Source organism: Pleuronectes platessa, chromosome 10 (genome assembly GCF_947347685.1).
Source record: "Pleuronectes platessa chromosome 10, fPlePla1.1, whole genome shotgun sequence".
In the NCBI taxonomy this organism is placed as follows: domain Eukaryota; kingdom Metazoa; phylum Chordata; class Actinopteri; order Pleuronectiformes; family Pleuronectidae; genus Pleuronectes; species Pleuronectes platessa.
In genome coordinates, this window is record NC_070635.1 from 3,381,721 (window position 1) to 3,398,068 (window position 16,348).

Below are 16,348 nucleotides of genomic sequence, written 5' to 3' on the forward strand. Positions count from 1 at the left end.
ACGTGACTGCGCCCGAGTAATATATGAAACATATGAACTGTAACCTAGTAGAAGAGGGAAATCGATAGAATATTAATATGAAGATTAAGAATTCATACTTTGGAATTGTATATTAATAAAGTAGTTGTTCCACAGCATGCCTCTCCACTTGGAGGTTTCCACAGAGTCCTGTCCCTGCCAGCTGAAGTCTGCCCGGTAACACACAGGTAACCGGCCTGCAGCTGCCAAACCTCTTGGCTCCAGCGGGGACCAGCCACTAACCCTACCCCCCCCCCCCCCCCCCCCCCCCCCCCCGTCTCCGTCTCTCTCTCTGGAACGCCCCACTCGTCCTGTTTGAAATATAGATAAGCTGTCGGCCGCCTCTCTGCAGCTCTCAGACGGAGTTTCTGACACGCGTGTTTAAACCGTGTCAGCAGACGTGACCCGGGGGGGGGGCGTGGTCACTCTCCGGCTCCGCAGCGGTCAGCCGGACTTCAACACTCCCAAAAATCCCAACTTTGAGAATTTCTGAGTGATTCAACTGGATTAAATTACACTATAAAGTAATAAGACATCTTTTTTTTATATTTAAATAAATCTAGAAACCAATAAAACACTTCTCTGCTGTAAATCCACTACTCTATTGAATTCTTGATGTTTTTATTCAGGCAGTGATTCTCGGCCTCAGTTTAGCCTTCGACAGAATGTTAAACTAAAGCCACTACGAGGGGCAGTTCAGACACAGAGCGATCCCTCCTCAGCTTCTCGCCCCGGCAGCGTCTGAGAGAAGTGTGTCTGACCTGAGATCTGCTCCTGGACAAACCTCTTCACTGCCCACACACACACACAACATCTTCACACGCTGCACTCAGGAAAAAGCCTTTTTCATAGTTTCTGAGTCCAAGTTCAAACATAAATGTAGGATCCTAACTGTGCTCATGAAAATCCCTGTTGTTGCTGCTGCTGTGCCCGTGAGGGATGACTGATCAGTGACACATCCAGGGATTCTTCTAAAATCATCTGTCTTCAACAAGAAACAAATATCAATTCAATTATTTGAAATGTTCTGCATTACTCAAGCAATTTTGCAATATCAGTCCTTAAACCATAGTTGTTTATATGAAGCAGTGCTGCTTCTAGAGGGGGAGACTGGAAGTGGAGATATGGGGCCACCAGGCAAGGGCTAGTGGGTTAGGCATGCTAACTTTAGCAGAAGCAAAGGAGGGGTAGAAATCTTTCCATCATAGACTGTATTTAAAGATGGAAAACATGACATGTAATTTGTCATCCATCCGTCATTACCTACAGTTGATGCATAAGATTCAACATTTCATTCTGCTAGATAAGATCTGCTAAGTAAACAACTGGAAAATGCTGATTTTGTCTTTGTAGTAAAAGCAAAAACTCTCATTCAGCTCCTTTAAGTCACAGGGATAAATGGAAAGCAGCACCGGTTGAGAAAATACACTCCACAAAATGTACAATGTGGAACCTGGTGGTCGGTCCTCTAATTAGTTCTGTGTATTGATTGGGATGAACATGGAACCAGTGTTGTTTTCCAGCGAGGGTCACATCTCGGAACCTGTGGCATTGATCCTTTCTCTCTGAAGCCACACTTTGACTGTGCTCGTTGCAGAAAGCTCCATCTGAACAACATCCTGCTTGTTGATTCAAAAGACTCCCGGCTGGACACTAATGTGAAACAGCAGGTTTGTGAACATGTCCGTGAATATCGGGAACAAACTGATTTAATACGTGCAGCCCGGGACGTCACACTTTCAGCCAAACACACGCGAGAACCAGAGACTTTTTGCAATCTCAACACTTTGGTCTTTAGTCGTTTTTTGGTGCTTTCAACCTCTGCACGTCAACCAGTGTCACTCACCCATTGGCTGATGTGTCTCCCAGTCCCAGTGCTGTCACTCCCTGTTCTCCGTGCCACTGTATATTTGCATGACCTTGACTATGCGAGTCAAGGAAGGGGCTGCAGAGCAATTTTCACCGAGGTTGCACGGATGGTTTTTTTTTGCAAGTGTAAACAACTTATTCTCAGTCGGCCCGGCGGCTGCTCAGCTCGGCTCTCAGTCAACAGGCTCCAGATAATGTTTATTCACGCACGCAGCCGCCGCGTTCCCCTGACGGACTCGAACGCCCCCCAGCAGCCGACTGCTTCTCTTCCACTCCCCTCGTTCTCTCTCTCTCTCTCCTCTCCTCTGCTGAGCGTCTGGCTGCATTATCACCAGAGACAGGCTTTGCCCCGGCAGAGCGACGACTCAGCCCCGTGTCGATCTCACCTGAGTGATCCTGTTGTGCTGCCAGGGAACTGATGTTGGGCCTCGGCGCGTTACCTTAAAAAAAAGAGACTTCTTTCCAATTATACAGGAGGTGAGGGGAGGGCTGACGGATGAGGTGGTGGAGCGGTTGGACTCGGGGAGGAAGGGGGGGGGGGGGGGGGGCGATGGAGGGGGCTGTGGAGGAGAAAAGGCAAAGGGAGGTGAACAATGACAATGTCTGTATTTGAGAGAGCCAGTAGATGTCTGAGAGATGTCTTCAATTGAGCGTGCACTGGTCCTAAATGGGTTTTCAGGGAGGGGGGGGGGGGGGGGAATAAAGAGCCTGTCATCCCTCCGCTCTCTCTCTCTCTCTCCTCCCTCTCTCCGTCTGTCTTGCTCCGTCCCTCCCTCTCTCCGTGGGCTCTCCAGCCACTTCTCATCCCCCCCTCTATTATTAGGGCCCAGTAATGAAATGTGGAGTGTCTCGTATTTGGTGCCGGGGCCCGGGCAAACTGTATTAGTGTGTAAATGGTGTGGGAGTAATGAGAAAGCACTAAGGCCGGCCGGGAAGACTGGACCACAGGGGCATGTATTGTGATTGTGTGTGTGTGTGTGTGTGTGTGTGTCTGTGTGTGTGTGTGTGAGTCTGCAAGTAATGTTTATGTGCATCAAAGAAATAACAACAGACAGCGGGTCCCTGCTCACGGGGGCCAGACGCCAATCCTAAGATGGTTAGCCCCCAACACACGAGCAGCACACAATCTCACCAGTGGCCTGCAGCATCAACATCAACGTCTTTATGTGCCCCCCCCCCCCACTCTTAATTCAAATCTTTTTAAGGTGAATTATGCAGCCTTAGCAACAGGATTTACACTTAAATGCCTCACGGACCGACTTCATTAAATCAGTGGCCACGTTTTACCTTCTCTAGAATCTGTCCGTCTCCGTTTAGAGACCACAGTCCTGATCCTCGGGACAAAGAGCACTGCAGGTTTTTTTTTTTAAATCCTATCCTCCGCTGCATTCACCTGCTTCCCTGTTGTAATTAGCCTGTGTTTTGCTGTCAAGCATGAAAACCAGCAGCGGCTCTGGGTCCCTAAAAAAGAAAACCCACTGATGTAGCCAGCGTAAATGTCTCCTCTTCGTTCTCAACATCCCAGAAGGGGAATACCTGCTCTTTTTCTTTTACACAGTCTCCCTGCATAATGCATAAAAGGGCACATTGCTCATACAAATGGCCCACACCACGGGCTGTGTAATAAAGGGTTGTGTGTGAACGTGGCTGACTGATATCATTCCATTTCCTTCTGGCCTGAAGGCGCTAGAGGGGGCAGCTCAGACAAGGCAGACACACTCCATCCAGTAAATACTCTTTTCACAGACGTCTCTCCCTCTTTTTTCCTCCTCTCCTTCTGCAGATTTGCTGCCGAAGTCGGTGGAGAGCGTGTTCATCTTCCAGGAGGCGAGCGAGGGCGAGCAGAACGCCGCCGCTCAGACGTTCGACGCCATCGTGGTGGAGCAGTGGACCGTCATCGACGTGAGTGCAGGGATCTGTTCTGTTGTCGTCACGTTGTCGTTGTGTTGCTTCGTGCAGCGGAGAGGACACGACGTGCTGCTGTGGAAACTGTTGCATCATCATCATCCTCCTGTACATACACATGACACCGGATCTGAATGGCAGATTGAATTAACAAGATAACCACGTTATGAGACATGCAGAGACATGTTTGATCAGGGGCAGGGCCAGGTTGTGATATCTCCTCTTAAAAATTCAGTTGTCAGGATTATGATCACAAGCTTTTTTGTGTTTAAACTGAATCTTAGAAACTTGATCGATTCAGAACTGTTGGTTCTTCCTTCATCAGAGCTGCTGTTCAATCAATATGTTTAATCTGCGTCCATGAGCCGGATTTACAGCTCAAATCCACTGGTCTGCTTTTATTGAAATCAGTTGTCACTCAGATGGTGAGGCTGTTCACCCCCCCCCCCCCCCCCCCTCTCTCTCACTCTGCAGCCAACCGTTCTCCCATCAACCCTGAAGGCAAATCGGCCAGATCTGGATTTATAGGACATGTGTAGCGGCTGCTTGTGTTATCGGGATCGAACCTTATCTGCCGGACGATTAGTGTCTCTCCTCAGCTCAGGTTCCAAGTTGGAAATTGATTTTTTTGTTTAGAATTGAAGGTTTTGCAGCCATTTCATTGCTTGAACGTGTGCGAGTGTGTGTATGCGTGTGTTTGTGCGTGCAGCTGCTGATGTGTGTGTGTGTGTGTGTGTTTGTGTCCACTCAGTGGACGGGCTGGGGTCTGTGTGTCTGCATGTGTTTGCCGATGCTATCTCAGTAATTGAATTTAGACTTTTTTCGCGGCCCGGGGCTGTCCAAGTGTGAAAGGAGACTTTTGTCCATGAAAATGTGTCTCTCCGAGGATCCGGCTCAGAGCTAATGCCCACATGTGCCAATAAAACGACTCCTACGCTCGTCCGGCGGCGGCGGGAGAACCTCCTCCCCTCCGAGATGAATGGTAGCACTGTGACAGCTTAATGGATTTCAAGGCTTCCCCCAGAGATGTGAACGGAGACTGACACCGAACCGACGCCCCCAAAAAAAGTTCCAGGAGATCCAATCAACATTTGGGATCTCAGAACGTTCCTCCCTGTGTTCTTTATATACATCTCCTAATGTTTAACAGTGTTATTCATCCAGACGTCTGACAGGTGCTGGGATGTAAGAAGCTCCCAGACAACAAGCTGCTCCACTGAGGGCATGCAATCATTCCCACTGTCGTCAAGTGGGAGGGTGTCATCTCACGCCTGGTGTCTGACGAGGGCAGAGAATTAAGTTTTTTTTAAATTGTTTGATTTATAAAACAAGTCGCAACTAATCAGAGGATTTGCATGTGAAATGTGTGAGTCAGGGTTTTAATGCAGCTCCACGAGAGATGGGATTTGATTAAGACTGACCGTTGCAACATTCATCTTATTTAGTTTGTTGCCAGAGATGAACCAAAAAAGATTAGTTTCATTTAGTCGTACGGAAAATTACAGTAACACAACAAATGTGACAAACATTGACTTTATTTCAGGTGCAAGTGTTTCTATTAAACAGCAGCAGAGCGCAGTCGAGAGATAAGCAACACAAGCACATCTAAAAATGCATATGATTAGAGCCAGAGAAATATATTAACATCGTGCAAACAGGCTGTTCAACAAATTAAAAACATGCATAAATTTAGTGTCAGACATTTCTTTTAGCTCTCAGATTGTGTAGAGATACATCGAAAGGAACACAAAGATTGTCCCAGTGTCCCGATCACGACGACTGTTTACTCCTGAGCCAAGTGACCTGAGCAGGAAACATGCAGATGTTGGCGAGCCTCGAAATTAATAACACATCAAGGGCCTCGGCTGTGAAGCTTCAATTAGGGCCGGCCTCTCATCTCCAGCGTCCTGAGGGAACATGAACACAGGAGCTGCCTCCGAACTAATGTGCTGAAAACTCCTTTTTCCCCAATCAGTAAGTTTCACAAGAGCAATAACCAAACCAAACGTGTTCTTCTTCCCTTCACCCTCTCAGCTCCGGCTCGCTCTTTAACATGTTTGCTCACACTGAGGAGAAGTCACTCCTCCACGGGGACCAGATGCATTAACAGGAAGGTGGTTGTGTATCTCCAGATGAAACTGTGAAGGTGCAGAAGAGTCCACATGCGTGTGTTTTATTAAAAGACAAATTGATGTTCGCTGTAGCTCGGCGGACGCGTGTGAGTGGTCTGATGTTCCTCAGGCGCTTCTCATCTTCTCTTTCACGCCTCGAAATGTTGTGATCCACTTCGACGCTCCCGGACTCGGCCGCAGGAGCAACGTGACGCACACGAGGCAGAGATGGGTTTCAAATACTGAGATTTTTACATCCAACATGTGCCACAGAGGAAATATCTACTGGATTGTGGACAGACATGTAGAATATTTGCCATTTTACGTTTTGAAAGTTATATAGGGGGAGTTCTGAGTTCATTGGCTATTACTAGCTACACCCAAATCTCCGACCATCATGTTGCAGAGACGTGTTATAGACAGATTTGAGGTCAAATGCCCAAACTGAGATTTCACTCCTGCACAGCCACAGACGACTTTCATAAAACTGATCCAGGGTCTGTTTTACTCCTCAGACTAAACTAACTTCAGGGCTCAAGAGCTCAAAGACGTTTTGTAAATCAAACTCTCCCCTCTTAGTGTTTTGCTCATGATCCTGGACTATATTTGCAACATGTTAAGATGCAGCCACCCCCAATGCAAAGAGAGTGAAATCCCTGAATCTCATAAAACCTAAAATATGCAGCAGGTCACACATTGAGATGTTCCTTATCACAGCAGTAACACAAACATGCATGTTAGTTACTGAAGAGATGCAACAAGCTCAACATCTTCAAGGAGATGTTTTACTTCTGTGCATTAGAGCTTTATACATAACTTGAAAAATGATCAGAGCAGAAAACCAGACATTGGAAACTATCTCCCTGGTCACCGAACAATCAGCTTTGTTTATTAACGCTGCTTGAGCAAACAATATCATTTTATAATCTGTTTTTTTTTGTAGAAAGCAGAAAATGTCAGCTTTTACATGGATCCTTCAGCGTATCGATACAGATTTAATGGTTGCTTCATTCTCTTTGTCCTTCTTTTTGGGCACGTTTCTATCTGCACATGTTTTTTTTGAGATTCCTGTTGAAGTCGCAGCCTGATTGTCACTGAGTAAAATGTTTCTCTGAGCCTCTTCAAGCAGTTTGATGAAGGTGTCGCAGCCGCACTCGCTCGCTCGCTCCTTGATCTCCACAGCTCACAACCCGAAAGACGCACCGGGAGAAAAGTGCAGTAAAGAGAGAAAGTGTCGACTCCTGCAGAAAAGCAGACACCCTCAGAGTTAATATCAAGGAACGGCAGTCCAAAGTCAAAGCAAGTAAAAAAGGAGCTTAGCAGGGCTGACACTGTCGTCTCCCCACCGCACAAGCATCTCCGGCTTTGAACAGCCGCACTTCACAGTCCCCTGGAACTGAGTCATGTCTCAAACGGGATTAGGTCCAGATATCACAGCCTCGGTGTGGCAGCGAGGAACCTTTGAAGCAATTGTTTCAGGCGTAGAAAAGGACACCTCAGATCCACACGTGAAGATAGGGCTTGTGTCTGTGTGTGTGTGTGTGTGTGTGTGTGTGTGTGTCTCGAAATTAGCTTCACGCAAAAACCACCGGGTACAGATCCGTCTTCCTCTGGGTTCGCTGGAATCGATTTTTGGGCGGTCGGTGCCACGAACACAGGATGCAGATGTGTCGTGCTTCTGCTAATTTCAGACCTCGTGACTCACAGTGTTGTGTTCTGTTGTGTAGCGTGCCCGTGTGCACGCTGTGGCCTGCGTGTTGGTGCACAGAGCTGGTCCTTAGCGTGCACGCTGCCTGTCCGTGATATCTCTGTCCTCCCTGGCTGAGGTGAGAGAAGAGGTGACCTAGATAGAGGCAGGGTAATTTGCACCGTCCAAGTGCAAGTGAGAGATCGCGCCCGCTCTGTCAGACGCCGTGAAGACGATGCTGATAACTGCAGAGCAGGAGGGCGGCGTTTACAGGCTGCAGTTGTTTACGAGGTAGAAAATAATAGCTCGTAACTTACAGATTTGACTTAACGGGGCCTGTTTGAGTGTTTAAGCATCAGTGGTGACAAGAGACTTCCTGTATTTACGCAAGTACTTTACATGAATCTATTTCCCCACCCTGTTTTTTTGGGTAGTTTCCTCTCGCTCTAGTCGAGGCATGAGGACAAAGGATGTCGCACCTTGTGCAGATTGAGATTGAAAGATTTCATACTGGATTAGAATTGGAATTTATCCCACTGGTTCCCACAATTTAAGATCTCAATCAAATGGTCAACTTCCACCAAAAGTTTGTTTCCCTTTTAGACTTCAGGGACCCTGTTTTTTACCATTTGATTTGATGATAAAGTACTAACATGGTGCATTATTTTACAAAAAAGCAAAGGTTATACAACAGAACAAAGGACAATAATGCAAATGTGTTGCAGAACCTTTGTTTTGCCTTAAAATCTGTGACAATCTCAAACCCTATATCACAGTATTTCAAATTAAAATGATTGAATGTGAATTTTGCATATTTAAACTCAAAGATTTATGATTTCACACACTTTCTCTTCTACTTGAGTATTTTCACATAGTTTTATTGGTTCTTCTTCTCCAGTAAAGAGTCTGAGTTCTTCCTCCCCCACTGCTGCTGAGCTTCTACATCGTGCAGGACCTTAAAGAGTTTCAGTCTCATATGGGTCCAGGCCAGGGGGACGTCTGGAAAGAGCCACTGTGGTGCACCTGCAGTTTACATTCAGCTGAGTGTGAACTGAGGTTATAAGAGAAACTGTCTTCTCTTTGTCTCGCGCTCCCCTCGCTCCCCTCGTCTCTAAAGTAGGTTGTGGTTAAAAGAGTCATCTCAGTTAACCTGAAAAAAAAAAACACACATCTGGTTTGGATCTCACTACCCGTCAGGCAAATAACACAAAAGAAGCAGTAAACAGAGACGCTGAGAGAAGCTCTGAGCCACACCTGTCAGATTTTAGCTTTTGGCCCTTTCTCTTATTTGAATAAAATAATTAGGGGCTGCTGCTTTAAAGTTGACGACTTGTCTTCAGTGGATTTTGTTCTACTTTCACTCGTCACTGACACAAACGTATGCGTTGGCTGATCCTTTGTTTTCCTAACTACCTCATCATGTGTTATCAGGCTGCATAGTTTCCCTCTGACTCAAAAGTCGGCTAATGCCTCATAAAAGTCTAAATTGGGGATGTTCTCTGTGTGGCTTCTATTTAATCTCTGTTATTTGCTGCGGTAATGAAGGTTTGAGCCAGAAAAACGTCCCCTGGTGACGTGTAGGCGTCTTTGGAGAGTTAGGAAAAAAACTAAATATTGCACAAATTAAAATTCTGACCTGCTGAGGATGACGGATGAAAGTCGAGGGGATCAAAGTTATTACATCGTGTGGGAACCTGAATGTCTGCTGCAACTATTACAGCAGACCTGAAGTGTGGAGCTGTTTCCCTCTGAACTCCAAAGGTCCACCGGTACCAGTCTGAAACCAGTGGAAAAGTTAGGGGAGCACAAAAGTTAGGAGGGTGCATCTTCTGAGGACCATGAATGCCTGCAGTACATTTGGTCGTAATCCAGAGGAGAGAGAAGTTTGAATGTGAACCAGTAAACGCTGCCAACAAATAAATAAAATATATATAAATGACTAATACTAACAATTAGTCATTTGTGGATCTTACAGGGAAAGTAAAGTTTAATAGTAAATATATAATTAAACGTCTGCAATAACCTGATAAACATTTAGAAATAAAAATGAACCTTGTTTTTTTTAAGCTGGCGAAAGGTTTTGAAAAAAAATCCATGATGAGTAATCGGAACACAAAAGAGAGCGGATTTAGCTGCGAGGAATATATGTAAAGAAATAGGACGAATATGAAATATTTATCTGTGATTTTTTTTTTTTAAATGGTCAATTACAATGCTCTCTGTTGCTGTGACAACACGCTGAAGGCTGAGCAAGCCTATCAGGACGTCTCAGGTGTTTGCTGCATTGTTACTGGACCCGTCGACCCCACGAGTCTGGAACACACAGCCTGAGCCGCTGAAAAGACCGATTTACGGCTTGTTATGTCTTTCCTGCAGAGCTGATGGAGGAGCTTGATAGAAAAATAATGGCGTTTTGTTTTTTGTGGAGCTGACTCCCAGAGGGAACTATGAACTCTACGTCCACCTGCAGCTGCTCCCTCCTCCGGACGACAAGAGTTTAAGTCTTATATTTCTGAAAATGATTAAAAAAAAAAAGAGCAGGTTAATCTGTAAAAATATTAAAGCAACACTGGGCAACTTTTTACTGAGCAACAGCGCCCTCTGCAGCCACAGGTGGAGATTATTTCTATTGGGCTCCAAACTCTTCTTAGAATTCCTCATATTTTAAAACCTTCCACGCTGAATATTGGAGATAAACTCTGGTTGTTGTTACTCTTAAAAAATGTCAGCTGCAACTATCAGTCAGTTACACTCACACTGTCAGTTGCATTCTCACATTCAGCCCCTCTGGAAAGTTTCAGGAGCTTATCCGAAGTTCAACCATCAAACTAATTTCTGAAGCTTCTATTTTAAGGTAGTTGCATGAGCAGTTTTTTGTTTTACTTATCACCTGAGAAAACATGTTTTTCTCCCTCCTGCTCTTTAACTCTGTGTTTGGCTCAAGGTACAAACCTGTTAAACTGTGTGAAGACGGTTCGAACACACCTCCTCCGTCTTCTCACTGTGTGATCCCTCTGTAAAGTGTCTCAGATAACATCGGCAGAGACGGCCGAGGTGATTACCTTCTTGTTTTTGAGCCTCTCCGGTTGCTGATGCAGGAGTGCTGATGCAGCGAGGTGGCCCTGCATAATAAGTCGGGGGAGCAGCGAGCCCCCTCTGCGGGAGCTGTGATTAACTCTCACCTACTCCAGAGAACAGCAAAGCCATTACAGAAAAAAAATCATTTCTCAATTTACTTTCCGGGAAGCCTCTGAGTGCGAGAGCGTGTTTCTGGGAGTTGTTCCAACATAAACTCTCCTCCGAAAAAATGTAGATGCGCCGCTCCCTGTTGGAACTGAGAAAGTAGAGCTTGTGTAAATAACAGGCTCGTATTCCAACGATTAGCAAACCCACGAGTTAATGCTCGACGGCTTCAGGTCTGTTTGTGCACGCGCCGTCAACTCGGTCAATACAAATCTGTGGAAGAGAAAACGAGGCGGTGGAGTGGGTTCAAGTGTTTTGATTGGAAGTCGGTCTCACGGCAGACAGTGAGCGCTGCATGCTGATCAGTCGCTCAGTCTCAGAAAAGGTTCTCACTTTTCAATTCTCTCTGTTGCCTTGCGACTGGATCCAGCTGCAGAATCAGAATCAGTGGAAGGAGAAGCTCTGCAGTACAGTAGCAGTAGCAGCTATTGGAGGGGAGGAAGGGTCGGGATCTGAGTGCGATGGAGGCAGATGATGGTGGGTGTTCATTATATGAAACCTTTGGCGGGTGCAGCTTTAATTAGTTTTCACACTTCTCAGAACAGTGGAGGCTAAATGTGGAGCGTGCAGGTGTCGCCTCTGCTCTTCAGAGGTCGATGAGCTGCCTGTGAATATTCTCGGTGGTTTGCTGGTCTAGGATCAGAATTCGCTCTGCAGCACCGAGGACAACGGTCTGGAGTTCATGTCAATTTTATTTCACTCTCTTCTTTTCAAATACATACATTCTTTTTGTATTGCTTCTATGTGACGGTTTGTTTTTTTGACATTTCTTGTGCGTGTGAATGCAAATGTTGTCGGGACTAGACTGACACGTGTTGTGGCTTAACAGCTTCTACAGATGACTAAACCACACACACCCACACACACACACACACACTCCAACACACACACTTCCTCTCCCTCATACACAACAAGTATGGTTGTGTTCTGATAATTACAGGTGTGTATTTCCTTTTGAACAACTTTTTCTCCCACAAATCAAGATAAACATTTAAAAGTTCACTCCTCCATCTATTCTTCATTTGAGACTCTGGGGCCTGAAAGTCACAAACACCAATAACACAAGTGTTTCACATGAGCGACCCGTTTACTCAAGGACTCACTGACTTGTCATTAATGGACCCGGTTGCCATGTTGACTCGTGGCCACCCGGGAGTTTCAGCTGCAGCAGATTCACATCACAGGTTTATTTCTTTCTATTCTTTCTTTCTATTCTTTCCGTCGGTCATCGTTGTTGAAAACAACCTCTCAGGCTGAGCACACACCTCGAGTAGAAGCATCGAGTCGGAGAGGAAACGCTTCTTTAAATGAGATCCGAGTGATGCTGAAGCCTGATTGCATCTCATACGCTGTTGCTTGTATTTAACGGTTGTGACCGCACTCCGCTCCACAGTGCACATGCATATTGAAGATGGTGAGTGTTTGGTTCCAGGCTGCTGCTGACGTCTTGTTTGTTCCTCACAGGGGCTGCAGGTGAAGGCTGACTATGTTCCCCTGCTCCAGTCTCTCGCTACCTACGGTTGGAGACTCACGTGCGTGCTGCCAACTCCTGTAATCAAGACCAACAGGTAATCACCCTCATCTGACTATTAAAAAGGGGCAGTAATGGGAAATCAGTGAGCAATAACGACCCCTGTTGGCAGACACGGGGAATTACAACAATATCCCCTTGGCTGCACGGAGGCAACTGGTGCACAAAGTGATCACTCCCGTCTTTACTGTGCATGCTACAGCTTTCCTGTGAAAACTTGATATAAACCATAAGACTGAGTATTTGGGAGTCAAATGACAGTTCTGACTTGTGTCTGCGTCAGCTCAGCTCTGAACTCTGAGCCGAGCGGCAGCAGCTGTGACGGTTTAAAAGCTGCGGCTGCGACTGCGGCTGGAAAATCTCTTCACCGAAAACACAGGAGTTCTCATGCTGAGCTCATGCTGACTCATGGCTGTTGAATGAGTGAACATCCGTTTATGGTCAAAGGCCTTTGCATGTTCTCAGACTCACTTCAGAATCTGTTCACTGCTAATGTTCTGTAACAAACACTTTACTACAGAGCAGCTCACTTTACTTTACTCAAACGCAGCATTAATTAGTCTTTATTTATATATTCAGCTAAATAAACACCCTTCCAGAAAAGGCTGAAATCTTTAGTTGAAGGAATCATGAATCATTAAAGATTATGCAAGTAACCACTATGTGTTCACAGTGTTCACATGTCTTGTTACTTCCATGGTTGAGCTGTCAGATTTATCAGAGGTGCCTTAAAAAATAACCGTCACCCTCCTTCACACCCACAAGTCTCGTCTCTTATATTAACCACGTGTAGAAATAGAAAAGACACAACATCTAAAAACAGGTGGACACTGTTACACTTTGGACTTTGCTCTGTGAACAACACTCACATGCCCCAGAATGCAGTTTCAGTCCCTGATGTGTGGACAGAATCACCTCTAATGTGAGGAGCAGTAATAACACTGGAAGTACCAGATGGGTATCTTCCATATTTATGGGCATTTCTGCACCAGATTTTTTTGTGTGTTTTTTGCCGCAACTGAGGAAGGAAACAGTGTCTCTGGAAGCACAAGAGGAAATTTCACTTTCTAACCATCACAGCTTCGGCTCTTTTTATTATTGCGCTGTAGGGAGCAGCACGTTCATGAGGAATGATCTCATTTAAATGTGAGCATGCAAATACTGCGGTCGAGACAGACTTATGAAATATGTGAATCCTTTAACAAAGTGCTGCTGCGTGTGTCACACTGATGTAACACGCATGTTGCATTTCCATGCACTGACTGATCGTGTGTTCAACTGGTCATGTTCCCTGCTCTTTCAGAACACAGCTGATTAATTACCTCTCTCTATTTTTCATCCTTTGTCCCCCCCCCCCCCCCCCACACACACACACACCTTCCCTCCCTCCCTGCACTCTTACAAAATGCCACAACGCAACAGCACAACACGGCTAATTAATCAGCGTCGGCCTAGATACAGTACGAGACGCCGCTCGTTTCTCTTCCTGCCTCGGAAAAAAACAATATTTTGTGAACCGATATTACAGTTGATGATCTATTTCAGATTAGTGATACTCATTACACTTGTTTTTGTGATGTTGACTCCTTTGTTTTTTTGTAAATAGCGAAAATTAAACGCTTTTTTTCTGTTTTCCCGTTGACTGAGGGGTTTGCAGGCTGCACTTCATCTGGAAGGGGTCGGGATGAGTGTCGGTGATCTCAGCGGCGTCTGAAATTAATGCTAACTGCTGCTCAGCGGCTCTTCCACACAACATTAATTCATGTAGTTGTCTCCGAGCATGCATTCATGTTCGCCGCATTCAATTAATGTGGATGGTAATTACGTTTCGGAGCCATTTGCTACAGTAAATGCGAACGTCTATGATACAAGGGAACATAAGGGAAACTAGACGGTTGAGAAAAATGTGTTAATTATTGAAAGTAGATCGAGTTTTAATCTTATAAACTCGGAAGAAAGATTCCAACTCACATGTGTCGGTTTAATTGTAGAGTGGCTGTAGGGTTCTGCAGCAACGTGCAGGTACATTCACTATAAATAGACGTTTGCCATCGCTCTTCTATACGTCGGAGTTATAATAGTGCGGCCGACACTAACAGCCGAGAGCAGGCTCAGTAATAACGCCTGTAATTGTCTAAGTCTCCTTTCCCGGCTTCGTGGGCCGGGAGCTTTTTGCCGGTAACTCCAGTTAGTTTCCAGCTTAGATCGGGCAGGAGGCCGTCCAGCATCTTTGACAGCCTAGAAAATAGCTTATGGATGGTGGAAGGAAGGAGGTAATGGAAAAAAAGAAGTTGTGCCGAGGCTTTGAATGGTTTAGAGGGTGAGCTCCGGGCTGGAGGAGTCTCTCAAGTCCATTTGATGTGGAGAAAGGGGAGATTTGTTGCAGGCTTTCAGGAATCTGCAGCGATCATAAAGCTGCCATCTCGCCTCACGTGCAGGGTTGAGCGGGCAGCTTAATTTAAGGCAACATGTAACCTTTGTGTGTGTGTCCGTGTGTGTGTGTGTGTGTGTGTGTGTCTGCACGTGTGCATGTGTTATTGGACTTGTGTGAGACAGCAGCGGGACCATCTTCTTCTTAAGCCTCGTCCCATAATAGCCAGAGAGAAATTGAAGGGATAAAGCAGAAACAAACAATAAAACTGTCAAACATCAGCCGCACACATCCCGAGAGATAAAGGCAGAGAGGTAGAACTCAGCTGGCAGCTCATTGGGCTAAAAAAAGGGTCCGTTTATGACAAAGATGAGAGTAAGCGTGAGAGACAAGAAGCCCACTCAGAAATGAATGTGCATTTGCTGCCATGATTAATCTGTCAGCACCAGTCCTTGTGCAGATTATCCTCCTCAGAACACAGGAGAGCGACACGTGCACGGGACGGAGGATTATTTCGGGGGGGTCGAATTAAGGAAAACAGGAAGAAATGCATGTTGTGCGATTTGGAGGGATGATCTCAGACATTGAGGCAAACGGCAGAAAGCGTCCTCGTAGCGTGCAGCGCTCGGACAAAATGGAGGGAGATGATAGAGACAGATGACAGCAGGAGAGAGGTTGGGCCCACAGATGTGAGTCTATATCCTGAAACTGTCAGATAAGAGAGGGAAGCAGACGCTGTGGGCAGCAGGCGTGTGATTATCTAACGTGTGGATCGCTCCCTGATATCAGGTTTTATATCAAATGAATCGTACACGTTCTGAATGAACCCGTGTTCTCTGCACAAACAAACATGAATCATGAAGAATCTGTCTGGGTTTTCTTGGTCATTTCTAAATGTCTACATTTTAAAAAGGAAGCGGGAAAAGTATTATTACGAGAATGGAGTCATAATATTATGGTATGTTTCATGTTACAGGGGGATTATCAGAAAACCCCTGTTTCAAATGAAGAGTGCTAGTTTCACAAATAATGAAACAATCATTTGTCACAAAAGCACCATATTATCATGAGTATCAGGACTTAGAAAATATTGTGTCTTTTCTGAAGAAAGAACCAAACTAACTTGGAGGAAATAGCTTATTTTTTCGAGGAGTAAATGTTTGATACATCTGTGACTTTGTCTTTCTTCTCGTAACAAGTCCTTACACTCAAAATCTTCATTATGACTTTAATAATCCACCGTACAACACTCACACTGATTTAAGATGTAAAAGGATCTCTATCTCGTTGTGCTGATGTCTGGTTTCCTCTCTCTGTCCTCTTCTGTCAGTGATGGAAGTCTGTCCACCAAACAGATCGTGTTCCTGCAGAGACCCGTGTTGGGCCGAAAGAGGAGGGAATCCAAGGTACCGCACATTCCCACCCTGCATTTCTTTTTCTGTCAGTTCTTCAGTCGCTGATCAAAAAGCAAACATCACACTTTCTCCCCCTCCGATTCCACAGCAGTTCTTATTTTAAGTAGACAACTAAACACAAATGCGGAGGAAACTCTTCTCTGTTTGAGATGAGAGGATTTCTTGGTTGATGATACTTTCTTTGCGCCGCTGGAGAGT

At 45.5% G+C, this 16,348-nt stretch overlaps 1 protein-coding gene and 1 long non-coding RNA gene across 2 annotated transcripts in view; one reads left to right on the top strand and one right to left on the bottom strand.

Annotated features, from left to right (window-relative positions):
* The window catches only part of LOC128450103 (raftlin), a 93,959-nt gene that overhangs the window by 72,307 nt on the left and 5,304 nt on the right, over positions 1 to 16,348 (top strand). Inside the window, exons 8-9 of the mRNA XM_053433559.1 lie at positions 12,298 to 12,401; positions 16,066 to 16,141. Of these exons, the coding sequence (XP_053289534.1) occupies positions 12,298 to 12,401; positions 16,066 to 16,141 (180 nt within the window). The remainder of the gene's footprint in view (positions 1 to 12,297; positions 12,402 to 16,065; positions 16,142 to 16,348) is intronic.
* On the bottom strand, positions 6,863 to 13,447 carry LOC128450107 (uncharacterized). Its single transcript, XR_008339948.1, has 3 exons — positions 9,227 to 13,447; positions 7,609 to 8,740; positions 6,863 to 7,144 (listed from the first exon to the last, which is right to left on the bottom strand). It is a non-coding gene; the product is annotated as an uncharacterized LOC128450107 (long non-coding RNA).